At 42.7% G+C, this 14537-nt stretch overlaps 1 protein-coding gene across 3 annotated transcripts in view; it reads left to right on the plus strand.

The window, feature by feature from the left end:
- The first annotated feature begins 74 nt into the window (after nt 1-74).
- Nucleotides 75-14537, plus strand: part of LOC116400108 (ryanodine receptor 2-like) — a 113178-nt gene continuing 98715 nt past the window's right edge. For 2 of the 3 annotated variants that reach the window (XM_031877772.1, XM_031877771.1), the window contains exon 1: nt 75-297. In XM_031877772.1, the coding sequence (XP_031733632.1) occupies nt 250-297 (48 nt within the window). In that variant the 5' untranslated portion in view covers nt 75-249. The remainder of the gene's footprint in view (nt 298-14537) is intronic. The other variant, XM_031877770.1, reaches the window with a different exon arrangement.

Raw genomic sequence — 14537 nt, forward strand, 5'->3', positions numbered from 1 at the left:
GAGAGAGAGAGAGAGAGAGAGAGAGAGAGAGAGAGATGGCAAACTGCTCGCGCACACAAACACTACACGCTCACACCTGTGCGGCTCCTCCCTCGGTGAGCGCGCGCCATCCAATGAGAGGCGACTTCCACTGCGCGTTGGCTTTTGCCGTCTCAAAACACGCATACACCGCCACGCGCGCGCACACCCCAGCCAGCCTGTCCTCCACACGCAGATACAGCACGAGCATCTCTGTGTGAAAAGCGAACCATGGCCGAGGGAGGAGAAGGCGAGGATGAAATCCAGTTCCTGCGAACTGTAAGTCGTTGTCATGTTGCTCCGCGGGGCCGAGAGCCGGCGCGGTGCTCGGTGTCACTGCGTCTTTCTGCTCAGTGTGTGTGTGGTTGGGGCAGGGAGTTTACCGCATTAAGGATGACAGCCTCCGCGAGGTATAGTCCTTGGTCAGTGAGTCCGCATCATGCTGACAGAGGACCTAGAGCAGTGGGAGTGGATGAAAACACAAAGACTGACAGTGAGAAAGACACCGGAGGACAAGCGAGATGGAGGAATAGGTGTTTTAGTCGCTGTCATTATTGTCTCAGAGAGAGAGAGGAGTTGAGCAGCGTGCGGGCTGCGTGTGTGTTGGGTGGAAGCGGGGCGCAGTGCGGTGCAGACTGGCAGCGTGAAGTCTGCTGCTGCTGCTGCATCTGCTTCACATCACTTCAATTAGCTTCTACGCTGAGGCAATGCCCCAGCACGCTGCGTGTGTGTGTGCGCGCGCGTGTGTGTGTGCGCATATGTAATGTTTCTCTAATGAAGTAAAAGCTTGTATTGGACATGGGAGGAACGTGTGTTCACTGCAGCTGAGTATTTATTTTGTCTTCCCCCCCCCCCCAAAAACATCTTAATATATATATGAATATGTATGTTCGGTAAGCTATCATTTAAAATGAAAGCCTGATAACTCTTTTCTCTGCCAGGGCTGACATGGTTGTTGCCATTGCAGTTTCCAACGTCAGTATCTTGACAAATAACTGATGGTTACTGCAATGCTAAGCTGCTCGATCCTACACAAAGTAATTCCACAGGAAGGACATGTTGGAATGAGAGGCGCCCCACGGATGCTTTGACACACCAGCAGACTGCATTTTAAAGCTGCACCATTATTTCTTTGTTCATAATGGGTCAAATAACTGTGTGTGATGTGAGAGGAGTCAGTTGGAGTGACAGACCCACAGACAGTTATCACCCACTCTGCAGTTCCTCTCCGCTCCACAGAGCTTGTTTAGTGTCTTTCAGCTCCTTGTTTTGGTTCAGTCTCACTCTCAATAAATAACCTGGTGTCTGGTGATGTCAGGCTGGTGTTTTTAGTGGAAAGGCTCCATTAAACCCACTGTATGATACCTGCAGTTACACGTAGTGCTGAACACAGTGGTCATTTGGCAGCTTAAGAGACACTCTCTTTTTAATACAAGAGAGTGAACATTGTACTTGCATTCATCAAGTGGACACAAGCACAACTCCTAATGAGTGATAATGTTGCTCCGTGTCTTTTGGATGTGTAAATATCTGCTAATGCTTATGAGGCAATATGTCAAATGTGTGCCAGTGCTTCGTGCCAGTATTAGCATTGGTGCATCTCTATATATTAATGCTCTGAATGTCTTTCTGTTATTACTCTCAGCTGGTTCCAGCCTCTCAAACATGTATATTTTCTGATCTTCTGGAATAGTAAACTGAATATGGTCCGACATCACTTTGGGTTATGAGAATTTGTGATGTGCATCTTTAACCATTTCCTAACATTCTACCAACAAACAACAAATCGATTAATCGAGAAAATAATCAACATATTCATCAATTATGGAAAAAAATGGTCTAAATAAAAGCGTTTTCTGATCCATCACTGACATTACAGGACAATTTTGAGCAAGCTTGGAACAGTTTTCAGGGTGTCTGTGCTCAGGCACTCAGGAGGAGCTATGAGTACAGCTCCGCCTGCTTTTTGCATTTGTAGATATAGTTTGATTTCATTAGAATTGCTCTGGGTATGTCTGACTGGGAGAGGTGTACCCAGGACGTACTGGAGGGTTTAAATATCGAGCCTCGGAGCTTCTTGGTTTATCCCCCGGTGAGTGTGGCCTTGGTGCAGGGTGTTTAGTCTGCTGCCTTCAGGACCCGGATATAAACAGAAGATATCCAGATTGTATCCATGCCTTTGAGGTGAGGACAGAACTACTGCAGTGGTGGTTTGTGGTTACCTGTCACCTGTCACTCAAGAGGCCACCTGTCACCTTTTCAGCATGTTGTAGTACACGTATAACATCAACTCTGGAGACTCTATTTAAATAAAGTGCATTAGATCTGTAGTGATGCAGTAGTCAGCCAGTGGATCAAACTAAATGCTGAATTGTCTGGGCTCCAACAGCACATTAACACCTATTTTCCTCAGAAGTTTTGGGGTCCCATTAAGAAAGCAACCATTAGACCCAGCAATGATTATGTGTTGTGGTCCCAAGCGGTAAAAGCATTCAATAGTGCATGAAATTGAGCTAAATAGAAATGCCTTCACAATCACTAACTCCAAATTGGGTGATATTGAAGTCCACCTCGTGCTGATAATTATTGACTAGTTTACAATGATCTGTTGAATCTGCAGCACACCTAATGAGCTGTGTATGTTTGAACCGTGTAGTCATGGTTGTAGCTGAAGAGAAATGAAAATGTATAATAAAGCATATTATTTTAATATCAAGCCACCTCTTAAATATCTTTTATTTGATATAGTTCAAGTTGTTGACAGTATTTTTTAGAGTTAGTTCATCTTCATTTCATGCTGCTGTAAAGTAATATAAGCAGAAGATAAAGGCGCTGCGGCCTCTAAAGGTGTCATCTAGTGGTGAGGATGCAGATTGCAACCAGCTGAACACCCCTCCGCTCACTCCTCCCTTTCCCAGTGTCTCGGAGAACTACGGTGGCCTTCAGGTGACATAAAACATGCACGTTTACACTTAATGGGTATTCTTGTGTTTATTGTTATATATCGTTATTGGTCTTTTGGAGTGCTAGACCTGAGAGTGGGGTGCTGATATGTCAGTTACATATTTAGTACCCCTAAAATGGCATCAGGCCCCAGCCTGGGTTCCCAAGAGATATAATAAATCAAGAGAGAATTAGTCATTTTCTCATAGACTTCTATACAAGCAGAGGAGTCGCCCCCTGGTGGTCAGGAGAGAGAATGCAGGTTTTCAGACACTTCTGCATCAACAGAACCTGAGGTTGTCACCTGATCCCAAAATAATGACTTCACTTTCTGTTGAGCTTTGAGTCTCCTGTAGCTTTAAGTTCCCCAGTAAAAGATTCAGAACCCAAAGCAGAACAAATGTTAGGATTTGATGCAGCGGGGATGGAGGGTTTCTCTCAGTCTGGGGTTCTTTGGTAGGAGTGGCAGTGATAGTAAGGTGCCGCTGAATGGGGTTGTGTGAGGGCCACTGGCCCAGTGCAGCCAGGGAAAGGCACCAGAGCACTCTGCTTCATTTAATACTTCATTAGGTGCAAGTGACTAACGTTTAGATGTCCACTGCCTCTCCATCAGAGGCAAATGGTATTGGTAGAGACGGAGCAACTCTCATTTAACAAGACGGCACAATACAGTGCGGCAGCACAGACAGGAGCACTATCATTAGGATTGTCCTCATCACTAAGGCAGAAAGAAAGCAAAGTCATTCATCAGTGTCATATGCTAATGACATGGAAGGTTACCAGGACCAACACTTTGAGAAGGTTCTTGTTTCAAGTGGTACGTCACTGTGTACTAATGTTCACTGGTTGTGTTATTGAGTTGTTTTGATGCCGGCTATGTCACCGGCTCTGCCATTGATCTATATACTGCAGCTGTACAACTTCCATGCTGTCCTCTCCATCTGCTTGGAAATGCCTCATGATAGGTCAACATCAGTCTGACTGCATGAACTCCTCTAAAGTCCCAATCTCTGCTGTTCTGGTACTCCAGTGGTGCATTGCTGCACTTGCTGTCGCTGTTGATCATTTCATACATGTCCACTCAAATGTTAATGCACTGCAGCTATACTGCAACATTGTACAGTATATATATATATATATAAATAAATATATTTGAATAAAGGACTGTAGAGATACTGTGCTAATGCTTCTTGATTATCAGTTGATGTGGTACATGAGAGACTAATGCAGCCCGTTATCTGAATCAGCCCAACTGTCTCCCTACATCTCCCCTCAGTCTGCAGCCGCTGCTCCTGCTGATAATGCTTCTGTGTCCCTTTTAGAGACAAACGTGTTTATATTCAAAACTGCTGAGTTTCTAATAGCAATTGTACGTTTACATCCAGGCTCTTCTTCCTCCCTCTCCTGCCTCCTCTCCTCCTGTTCCATCCCTACCTTTCCCCCCCCCCCCTCCCTCTAATCCTTCAGCACTCCCTGCTAAGTGCACTTTGAATGCAGATCAATACATGGTTACTGGTGCCTGCTGATGTCTCAGCACAAAGCAAACAGCATGGCCACAGCCGTGTGTTTGTGTTCATAATCTCTGTGACAGTCTGCAGACTGTAGAGATGGACCGAGCAGAGCATTCCACCAGGAGAGCCACTGCAGCTCAATGAAAGGGACACAAGCCCCTGAAGACCTTCAATACGAATGACTTAAAATAAACATTATCCGATTCATTCAACTTCATTTATTTGTATTTGTTGACATGATATCAATATTTACTTGTAACATCTGGCAGCAGGAATCACTTGAATGTCACTAAAAGCTTCTGGTTCACCCACATGATCAATGCAGTTATGTTCAATTTCAGTTGGATTTGAAATGAATTGCATGAAGCCAAAGTCATCCAAACTAAATAAGTCAATGATTGTGATCTGATGCCCCTCTCAGCAGGAGGACATCAGTGTTTAGTGCCCTGCAGAACTATTCAATACACCACTACAGAAAGCATTTGTTTGTGATCAGTCACCACCGGGGTCAAGGTTCAGACACAAACACTACCTCGTTAGGTAAGATGACTTCCTTAGGGAACAGTTGTGGTTAGCATTAGAAGACGAACTTGTGGTTGGTGGTAACCAGTAAGTAACTGCAGTCTCCCATGTTAAAGTCACATGTTTTGTCGAGCCATCCGTCCACCCTGACCTCCTCCCTACAAAGTTTTCAGGTGAGACACTGCTAGCAAAAACATCCCAAAGTATGTCTCCTAAATTCACCAAAAAGTTAGCATTAGACAGTGCCTCATTTGCATATTTAAACATTACATTTCAGAAAACTTGTAATACCGAAAATAATGTATTTGTTTTTTATTTATTTTTAAATGAACAGTTCTTTTCTTCACACTATTCACCTGTAGTGTCTCCGCTTTAGGCGGTGTGACGTCAACCTACTTCCTCCTTTGTCATAAAATGCTGCAGTCTAACATACACTGGATTTTTGAGGCATGATAATTGATATTTTGGAGTTAAAAAACAACAACTATAAAGATGTATACCAGCCGATATAACTTTTTAAAAAACATGAACACATAATCTTGATGCAGATAGGCGAGTGTGAGACTTGCTGCTATCGGAGCGGTGCGTGGATATGTGAGGGTGAGGAACGGCTCAGAGCTGCTTTGTGTTCGTATAGAACTTACTGTTCCCATTCTGCCACTTCAGCACTGTCCTGAATTCATCAAGGGAGCTTCGTTCCCCATGTAAGGACATGCTGACCGGCCTGTGCAGCAAAACCAAGTTTTTATTAACACACACCTCTGACCCAGTAAAGCAGGGGTGCCCACACTTTTTCGGCTTGCGAGCTACTTTTAAAATGACCAAGTCAAAATGATCTACCTACATGAAAAACATTTTTGGTCATTACCTTACTCTGATGACTTGCACTGAATGGGATTGGCCAGAGTTGCATAGTCCGGACAGTAGCTGCTGGTAGCCCGCCTCAAGCAGACTTCAAATGATCATCAGTCATGGTGGAACGGTGTTTGGACTTAATGTTCTTCATATGGGAAAAGGCTGACTCACATAAATAAGTAGAGCCGAATAATGCAGTCAAGAAGGTATCACATTTCCTCATGTTTGGGTACTTTTCCTCTGCGAGAAAACTGTCCATGAGCCCTGGACTTCAGCTGAATGTCAGCTTGCAGTGTCAGAATCTCATCCTCCACTCCAGACGAGTTCAGGTGAAACAGCGTGGCAATTTTTGATGCGAGTGAATCAACCTCAATATCTTCCCGAATTGTGCAGCACATAAGTGTAGCAACTGGCTCGAGTAAAGCAAAGTCTCGAAAGCGTTTGTCAAACTCTGACAGACACTTGTCAATCTGCTCTGTGTAGCGCGCACTGTCAAATTACGGGCACGCCTTCCGTTGAGTCTCCAGCTCTGACGCAAGGTTTTGGACGTTTCCCAAATCATGGCGCTTTAGCTTCTTTAGTAGAAATAAATTGGAAGGCTAACTAATTAGCTCGCCGGAGTTTTGCAGTAGCTCGCGCGGTTGACCGCGCATACGCGGTGACCCGTGTGTTAGAAAATCAAGTGGCAAATGCCATGCGGACATCTCATTTTTTTTGAAAGGCATGCGATCTACCCGCACTACCTCCGCGATCAACGTATTGGGCACCCCTGATGTAAAGGAATAGTATGAAAACAACTGTTGGTTAAGAATGAAGGGAAGCTGTATAAGCAGTACATACGGAGGAAAGGAGAACATGGAAGATAGAGCGGACACTCGATCCATTGAACTCTGTTAGTATTACCAGTTAGTGTGTGTCGGTGGAGTATGGTAAAAACGGGGTTTGCCAATGAGGCTTCATACTGTGATACTAAGAAAAGTTTGATTTGTCAGAAATAAAACTCTGCAGGTTCACATGTACAACTGTGTGTAGGCTTTTATTCATGTTCTGTAATCATTGGTAGTAGAAACAATATACTCCTATGAGACAGACATGAGGTGTTAGGAAACCTCTTCTCAAGGTGCACTGGGGTGTTAAATCCCAGCGCATGCGCACAAGCCTAGTTTTCTCTCCCACACAGACGGACATAGACTCAATCAGTTTTTTGCATATCGACACATCTGACTGTTCTACCAGCATTATGACCAGGCGGAACCTCCAGTTCTGCCGACTGAAGCCGATGCTTCATGTCTTAAACTTGCATTCTCTCTAGTGTCCAGCAGGGGGCGACTCCTCTGGTTGTATAGAAGTTTATGAGAAAATGACTCTACTTCTCTCTTGATTTATTACCTCAGTAAACATTGTAAACATGAGTTTATGGTCTCAATCTCTAGTTTCAAGTCTTCTTCAATACAGCATGATGTTCATTTAGTACATTATGGTCCATTTAGAGTCAAACAGACCATAAAGCAGGGGATGCTTTAGGGCGGGGCTACACAGTGATTGACAGGTTGCTGCCGCCACCAGAGCCGTATACGACGTCTCTCTGTCACTCCTCCGCATTCCAAATATGGTAACTTCTGTTCATTGGCTGCAAAAACACCAACATGGCGTCGGCTGTAATCCAAGATGGTGACGGAAGAATCTCCGAACTAGAGGCTTCATAACAGCAGTCCACAAACCAATGTGTGATGTCACCATGACGTCCACTTCTTGTATACGGGCCATTCTACCGAATTCGTTCAAAGTCAGGTTGGAAATATTTTAAAATTTTGTATGTTTTATTCCCAAAACTTTGTCCGTATATATATATTGTACCATATCTAAAGTACACATATCTAGTAAAAGAACCGTCAATTTTTATATTGTATTTTCAGACTGTGTTGGAATGTTTTTCCTCTCCCAATAATTGTCACTACCGAAACATAGTAATACACTATAATAAAAAAGTATTATTATTAACCTGTTAAGATTGTGTTTCCTTCCCTTCTCTGAAGAGTATTTTTACAAATATTTCTTGAAGGTTTTCACAATTAAATCAATAAAAATGAGATTTGTACCAAATTTCTAAGTTCAATTTATACAATTCATCAAAATCTAAATGCAATATTTCTTTGTAAAATGCATAATACTGATCATATTGATTCCAGAGTTGATGATTGATACAATTGAACATACATTAAACCAATCGGTATCGTAACATTTTGGTTGATAACTCAATATACTTTATTTTTTACAAAACATCCAGTGTTTCGGCAATGACTGCACTGTTTCGGTTGTGACCACAGTTTTGTTTGCAAGGTTGTATCATATTTCCTCAACCTTATTGCTTAATCTTAACTCATAACATGGCTTAGGTTGGGAATATTACAAACACAAATGTTTTGTGGTCAATAGAATCATTTTATTTTTGAAGACATAACAATTGTTCATCCAGAACCATTTAAAGTACAAACATTACTTGTCAATGGAAAATGACCCAAGTGGGTTCAGTAAAAGAGAACAAGAAAACATTGACAAATAACTGATATTATGTTGTGCTGTATGTTTCAGGGGGTTCAGTGTCAGATACCATCACACATCCATTCACAAATTTAGTTTTTCACATACGGCGGTGAACACTCTTGGGCTGTCCAGATCAGCCCAACGTCGTGTGACGTTGGGCTGATCTGGACATGCCTGTGTGATGTTTTCTGGTGGAGGGATTAAGGTGACGACCTAGTCCACTGTGTACCAGATCTTGTCCTCTAGTCACGGTCAATAAAAGCGGTTTTGCCCAATGTTGTGCATGACTTTGACCTCAAGGGCACCTGCAGACAGATAACGGGTAAAATAAAAGGACATTGGGCGAGATATGATAAGTATTGCTTGTATTGGAATCTTAGAAGACTGAAATAAAGTTTGATTCAAAGGGAATGGGAATATGAGAACGGAAGATGGCCAAGTGAGAATGAATGGAAAGAGAGACTTTACCATATGTTTCGGTAGTGACTGTTTCGGTAGTGACAATTCTAGCTAACTTTGAGCATAACTAAAGAATGCTAGCAAGCGGATGGCTAGCATACACGTATTTGAAGAGGTGTACACACATAGAAACATAATACTTTGCATTAAACCCCAAAAAGTTTACTTAATTGAAGAGAATATGTGTTCGGTAGTGACAATTCTTAAGGTTACACGCCGATTTTCAGACTTTGGAACACATTTATATCAAAAGTATGGGATTTAGCTACTTACCATTCAGCCATGAGGGACAGGGATGCAGTGTCACTGCCTGGTCAAAATGCAGGGGTGTGGCTAAAAACCAGGCTCAGCCAATGGACTAAAACTCTTGTGTTTCGGTAGTGACATGAAAACTGGGGACATGATTTTTTGGGTATAGTTTTTTTATTTTAAAATTAAACCTAAATCTAAATCTTAAAACAAAAAATTGTTTTAAGTGTTATTTACAGAAATTGAAATTTAGATGTCAGGGTTGGGGACAGCTACTTCCCAATAGAAAGTACCCTATAAATGATGATTTTGTACATATTTAACTTATCACTATCTAATTTAATGCCTTGGGTTTAAATAGACCATAACACATTGTTAGTAAATATCTATGTCTGAATACTTAATTGTTTTGTTAAATAGTTTTTCTTGTTGGGGGACAGCACTTTGAACGAATTCGGTAGAATGGCCCATACAGTCTCTGGTTGAGACGTGTCAATGAAAAGAAGGGGGATGAGGTTTTCTAACCACAGCAGAGCAGTACCGTTACTCCCAGCTGTGCAGAAAAGTAATGATGTTTATATGTAATTATAGATTATAGAAAAGAAACCAGTGACATTGGCTTAACACTTTATCATCAGCGTTTTATTGTTTGAAATTGGTGTTTTACCCCAATTTAGAAAAAGGACGGTGTTATATTAGGCTTTTTGAACAAAGCAGTGTTTACTGAAACGTTCCTTTAAATGAAAACAGAACAATGTGCAGGGACCGAGTGCAGAAGTGGTCCTGTGTGGAGCAGGGTTGGGTGAGGGGCGGGTGGAAAAAGCAATAGTCCTCCATCAGCTGTCCGTGCAGCTCACACACAAAGAAACGGATGAGCCCGTTTTCTCTCTATGAAAGTTTAATGACTTCCCTCCTAGTTTCATAAATGTTATGTCCGCTCTACGAGCCACACAAGTCCCTCACCATCTATCAGCCACAACGCTCACCCACACAGTGTGTGATCAGGGCTGACAGGGTGCAGTGCACCATCCTTTTGGCTTTAAGGTGGATCATACCATATGAGTACACTCACATCGATGTCCTCCAGGTGACTTGAGTGCGGTGGCCGACAAGGACGAATGAACTAAAACAGCCCAAAACGTCTCGACTAGAAGAAATGTGCTGCAGCTTCTCAAACAATCCCAATTAAATAACACGTGAAAATCCCCAAAAATGTAACAACAGAAACAAATGCATAAACAGGAAATACGCTGCAAATACTGAAAGAGGCCAAGTCAAAAACACACAAACCCTGAAAACAAGTGCAACAGAAAAAGCGCTGCATATCCAGTCCACATAATGGAAGTTGTCAGAAGGCCTGTAGGGGGAGCGCTGAGTGGAACAGCTTGATCTTCAACCAGAGAGAGCCTCGACGAGAGAGCGTGGTTGTTCTTGAAACGGGAAGAAAAGTGGATTAAAGAGGCGACCAGGCGGCAACCTCTGGAAAATGCAAGTATTAGAAGTGTCCTAATACTTGCATTCTCTCTACTGACCAGCAGGGGGCGACTCCACCAGCTGCAAAAAGAAGTCTGATTGTATAGAAGTCTATTAAGTCTCGTAAATGATGGTCCATTTAGAGTCAAATGGACCATAAAGCAGAGTATGCTTTTGGGGCGGGCTTACTGTGTTTGACAGGTCGCTGCCGCTACCAGAGACGTAAACGGCGTCTCTACGTCACTCCTTAGTGTTCCAAATATGTTAACTTTTGTTCACTGGCTGCAAAAAAGCCAACATGGTGACGGCAATAATCCAAGATGGCGACGGCAAAATCGCCAAACTGGAGGCTTCATAACGTCAGTCCACAAACCAATGGGTGATGTCACCATGACTCTGTCCACATAAAGACTATAGAGGCAACACAAAAAGGTCTCTGTTCTTTACTATGCTTTAAGAGAGCAACAGATTTACTTAGCTAGCATTAGCTCTTTTATAATAATTCAAAAGACTAAGGCCAAATGTGAAAAAGAATATGTTACCTGACTGGACCTGAACATGACTGGATCTGCAAACATTTAACTCACATGACTGATCAGCTGTTCCTAGATATATATTTATGTTGTCTTCGTCTCCAGACAACATGAAACATGGCCACTACTACAGCGCCAACTTCTGACCAAACTATGCTTTGTGTAGCCCGGTTTATTCACTCCAAACCAGTTGATGGAAACATGCCTGACTGACTTTCTTATTTTTTGCGACATTTCAAAAGCGCGCTGATAATTTGCTTGACAATTGAATGAAAACACTGCTCGTGTCACTTTGTTGGAGATTCATTTATTCATCCATGCAGTTGGCATACTGTATATGAAGATAGAGAATCTAGGGAGAAAGTGTTGGTATGATTATTACTGTGGCTGAAAAATACTTATTTTTTTACCTCTTCTTCACACCACAAGGGGAACAGTTCTTTTAGACCGATCTGACCAGAGAGTCAAATAAACAACTTAAAATGGGCTGTTTCAGTGTCTTTCATGGTTTATTTCAGGGCTTCAACTAATGATAATATTTTATCATCAATCAATCTGCAGATTATTTTCCCAATTCATCAATTAATTAGTTCGTAATCTGTGCAACCTATTATACACGACGTCCCCAAATTTGGGGGCTCCGCGCTCAAGGGGGGTAGCACATGTTGTCGAAAAAATGTACATATCGAGAGCGAATATTTTGCATGTATACATATGTTATATACCAGATTAAACAGCAACATCTGGGCAACACTATTATGTAAGTCACTTTTTACACACTCCAAACACAATTATACACAACTAATATAAGAAACTAGAAGATTTACCACAATATCACGTATTTTTCGCCACGAATCGGTGACCTATGCACTCTAACCTGAAACTTTTCAATTTGAGCTGTGTGCCATCTTCATTCACTATTAACCAGTAACATATACACAATATTTACTCATCTGAACAAGTGTCTCACAAGTGTTACCTGTATTATACCATCAAAATTATTAAAATAGACCTTGTAGTTACAGATCTGCACTCTCTTTAGCATGGGTATGCAATTTTCGAGCAGCGGCCTAAAAATAGGGCTAGAGTCCAAGAGGTATTAAAACATGACATTCACAACTCGCTTGACTGTCGGACACTTTCTCAAATGTTTCACTTTCTCACAATTCAGACATTTGCAATTTTCTGGCAGTCTGACATTCAATTGATGTTTGTGCATGTTCTTTTGTGTGTATGGTTTTTTAAAAAGCGGAGACTTTTAGCACAAATTCTTTGATGTCAGCTGTCTGTTATGAAGGCTCCTCATAAAGGCAGCAAATACACACAAGCTCTGAAATCATTTTTTGAAAAGCAGAAAATAACTTCTTTGGCTATTTCTGGTCCTCAGGTGCACAGATACTGTCATGTTGTCACTGTCTTGAAATTCATACAATCAGTGATGCAGCGACTGAAAACACTGGTTATCTGCTGGATGCTGTGGTGCCAAAATCCTGTTAACCAAGAAAGAGTACTAAGATGGGAAGAGACCCCAGGGAAGACCCAGAACACGCTGGCGGGATTACATCTCCCAGCTGGCCTGGGAACGCCTCGGGATCCCCCAGAATGAGCTGGAACATGTTGCTGGTGAGAGGGAGGTCTGGGTCAGCCTGCTTGGCCTGCTGCCACCGCGACCCGACCCCGGATAAGCGGTGGAAAATGGATGGATGGATGGAGTACTAAGATATCAGCATATTGAAGAACAGGCTTTATATTGCACAGTTGGCATTAACATCTTATTAGGTTGTTGTTGCTAGACTGTAAATAAGAAGTGGATGTCGTCATTGTGACGTTCGTCACCCATTGGTTTATGGACCGCGTTTATGAAGCCTCGAGTTCGGCGATTTCGCCATCTTGGATTACGGCCGTCTCAACCAATCAACGGAGGTTACCATATTTGGAATGCGGAGGAGTGATGTTGAGACCCCATATAGGGCTCTGGTGGTGAACTGTCAATCACAGTAGCCCCGCCCTAAAGCATACTCCTCTTTATGGTCTGTTTGATTCTAAATGGACCATAATGTACTAAATGAACATCATGCTGTATTGAAGAAGACTTGAAACTAGAGATTGAGACCATAAACTGATGTTTACAATGTTTACTGAGGTAATAAATCAAGAGAGAAGTAGAGTCATTTTCTCATAGACTTCTATACAACCAGAGGAGTCGCCCCCTGGTGGACACTAGAGAGAATGCAGCATTAACAGACTTCAGCATCGGCTTCACTCGGCAGAACTGGAGGTTGCCGCCTGGTTGTTGCTGGCTAGGATGCTGTTGGCTGGTGTTATTGTGGACAAAAGTGACGTGAGTATAACTTGTTTTGGAGGGGTGTTTCTACTGTGGCAATGCGGATAACGAGAGACACTACGAATGAAAACTGTAGTTGTGTTTGAAGCATGCGAGCAGCAGAGTGGCCAGTGTAACATGTTGTACATTATACTGACTTTATCGAGACGGCAGGTAAACATGGAGGAAGTGTAGAGTTTGCGCCATTAATTTGCTGCAAATTAATAGCAGATCAGAAAATATGGAGGCTTCTTCTCTAAGCCTCTGCATTCAACCACACACACACTCACAGACAATCACCAGAGTGGTTTACTGCTCTTCTTTGAGGTCTGGTCCGGCTCAATTAAACGTTGTATGCCACTGCTGAATAATTCAAAAGGAGGGGTGAGGCTGATTGGTGGATTCATAATTAATGTTGGACACCTTATTGGTCAGTGCGCTGCTGTGATTTAGAGCCAGTGTGTGGCCTCTGTGTGTGTGTGTCTGTGGTTATTACTGTGCATGCATGCTGGCAGGTGAACACCTTCTGTGTCGTACAGCAGAGCCAACAATGTGTACTACGGAACTTTGTTTAAATGAAAACACATTTTGAAGTATCGCTTTCAAAAACCCGGTAAAGTTTGATAAAACATATTCAATTGCACAAAACAATTCAACAACATTCAACTCGCGTGACTCCTCGGCGGATATATAATTATATTGTCTTCGTCTCTGGATAACATTGAGACTCTGGTGCTAGCCTACAGGGCAGTGAAAGGAACAGCTCCTTCCTATCTCCAGGCCATGGTCAAGCCCTACACCCCCGCTCAACCTCTTCGCTCTGCTGCCTCGGGGCGATTGGTTGCCCCGTCGCTCAGAGGTCCCTGCGGCCGATCGACCCGGTCACGGCTGTTTTCTGTCCTGGCCCCACAGTGGTGGAATGAACTCCCCACTGACATCAGGACAGCAGAGTCGCTGCCCATCTTTCATCAGGAAACTCACCTCTTCAAGAAGTACTACCCTGAGCCTTCCACTCACCACTTATTTTATTCATATTAGCTTGTTGCACTTATTAAATTCATATTAGTTTGTTGCACTTATTGTGTTCGTATTAGTTTGTTGCACTTA

This window comes from Anarrhichthys ocellatus, unplaced genomic scaffold (assembly GCF_004355925.1).
Source record: "Anarrhichthys ocellatus isolate YVR2014 unplaced genomic scaffold, GSC_Weel_1.0 scaffold148, whole genome shotgun sequence".
NCBI lineage: Eukaryota > Metazoa > Chordata > Actinopteri > Perciformes > Anarhichadidae > Anarrhichthys > Anarrhichthys ocellatus.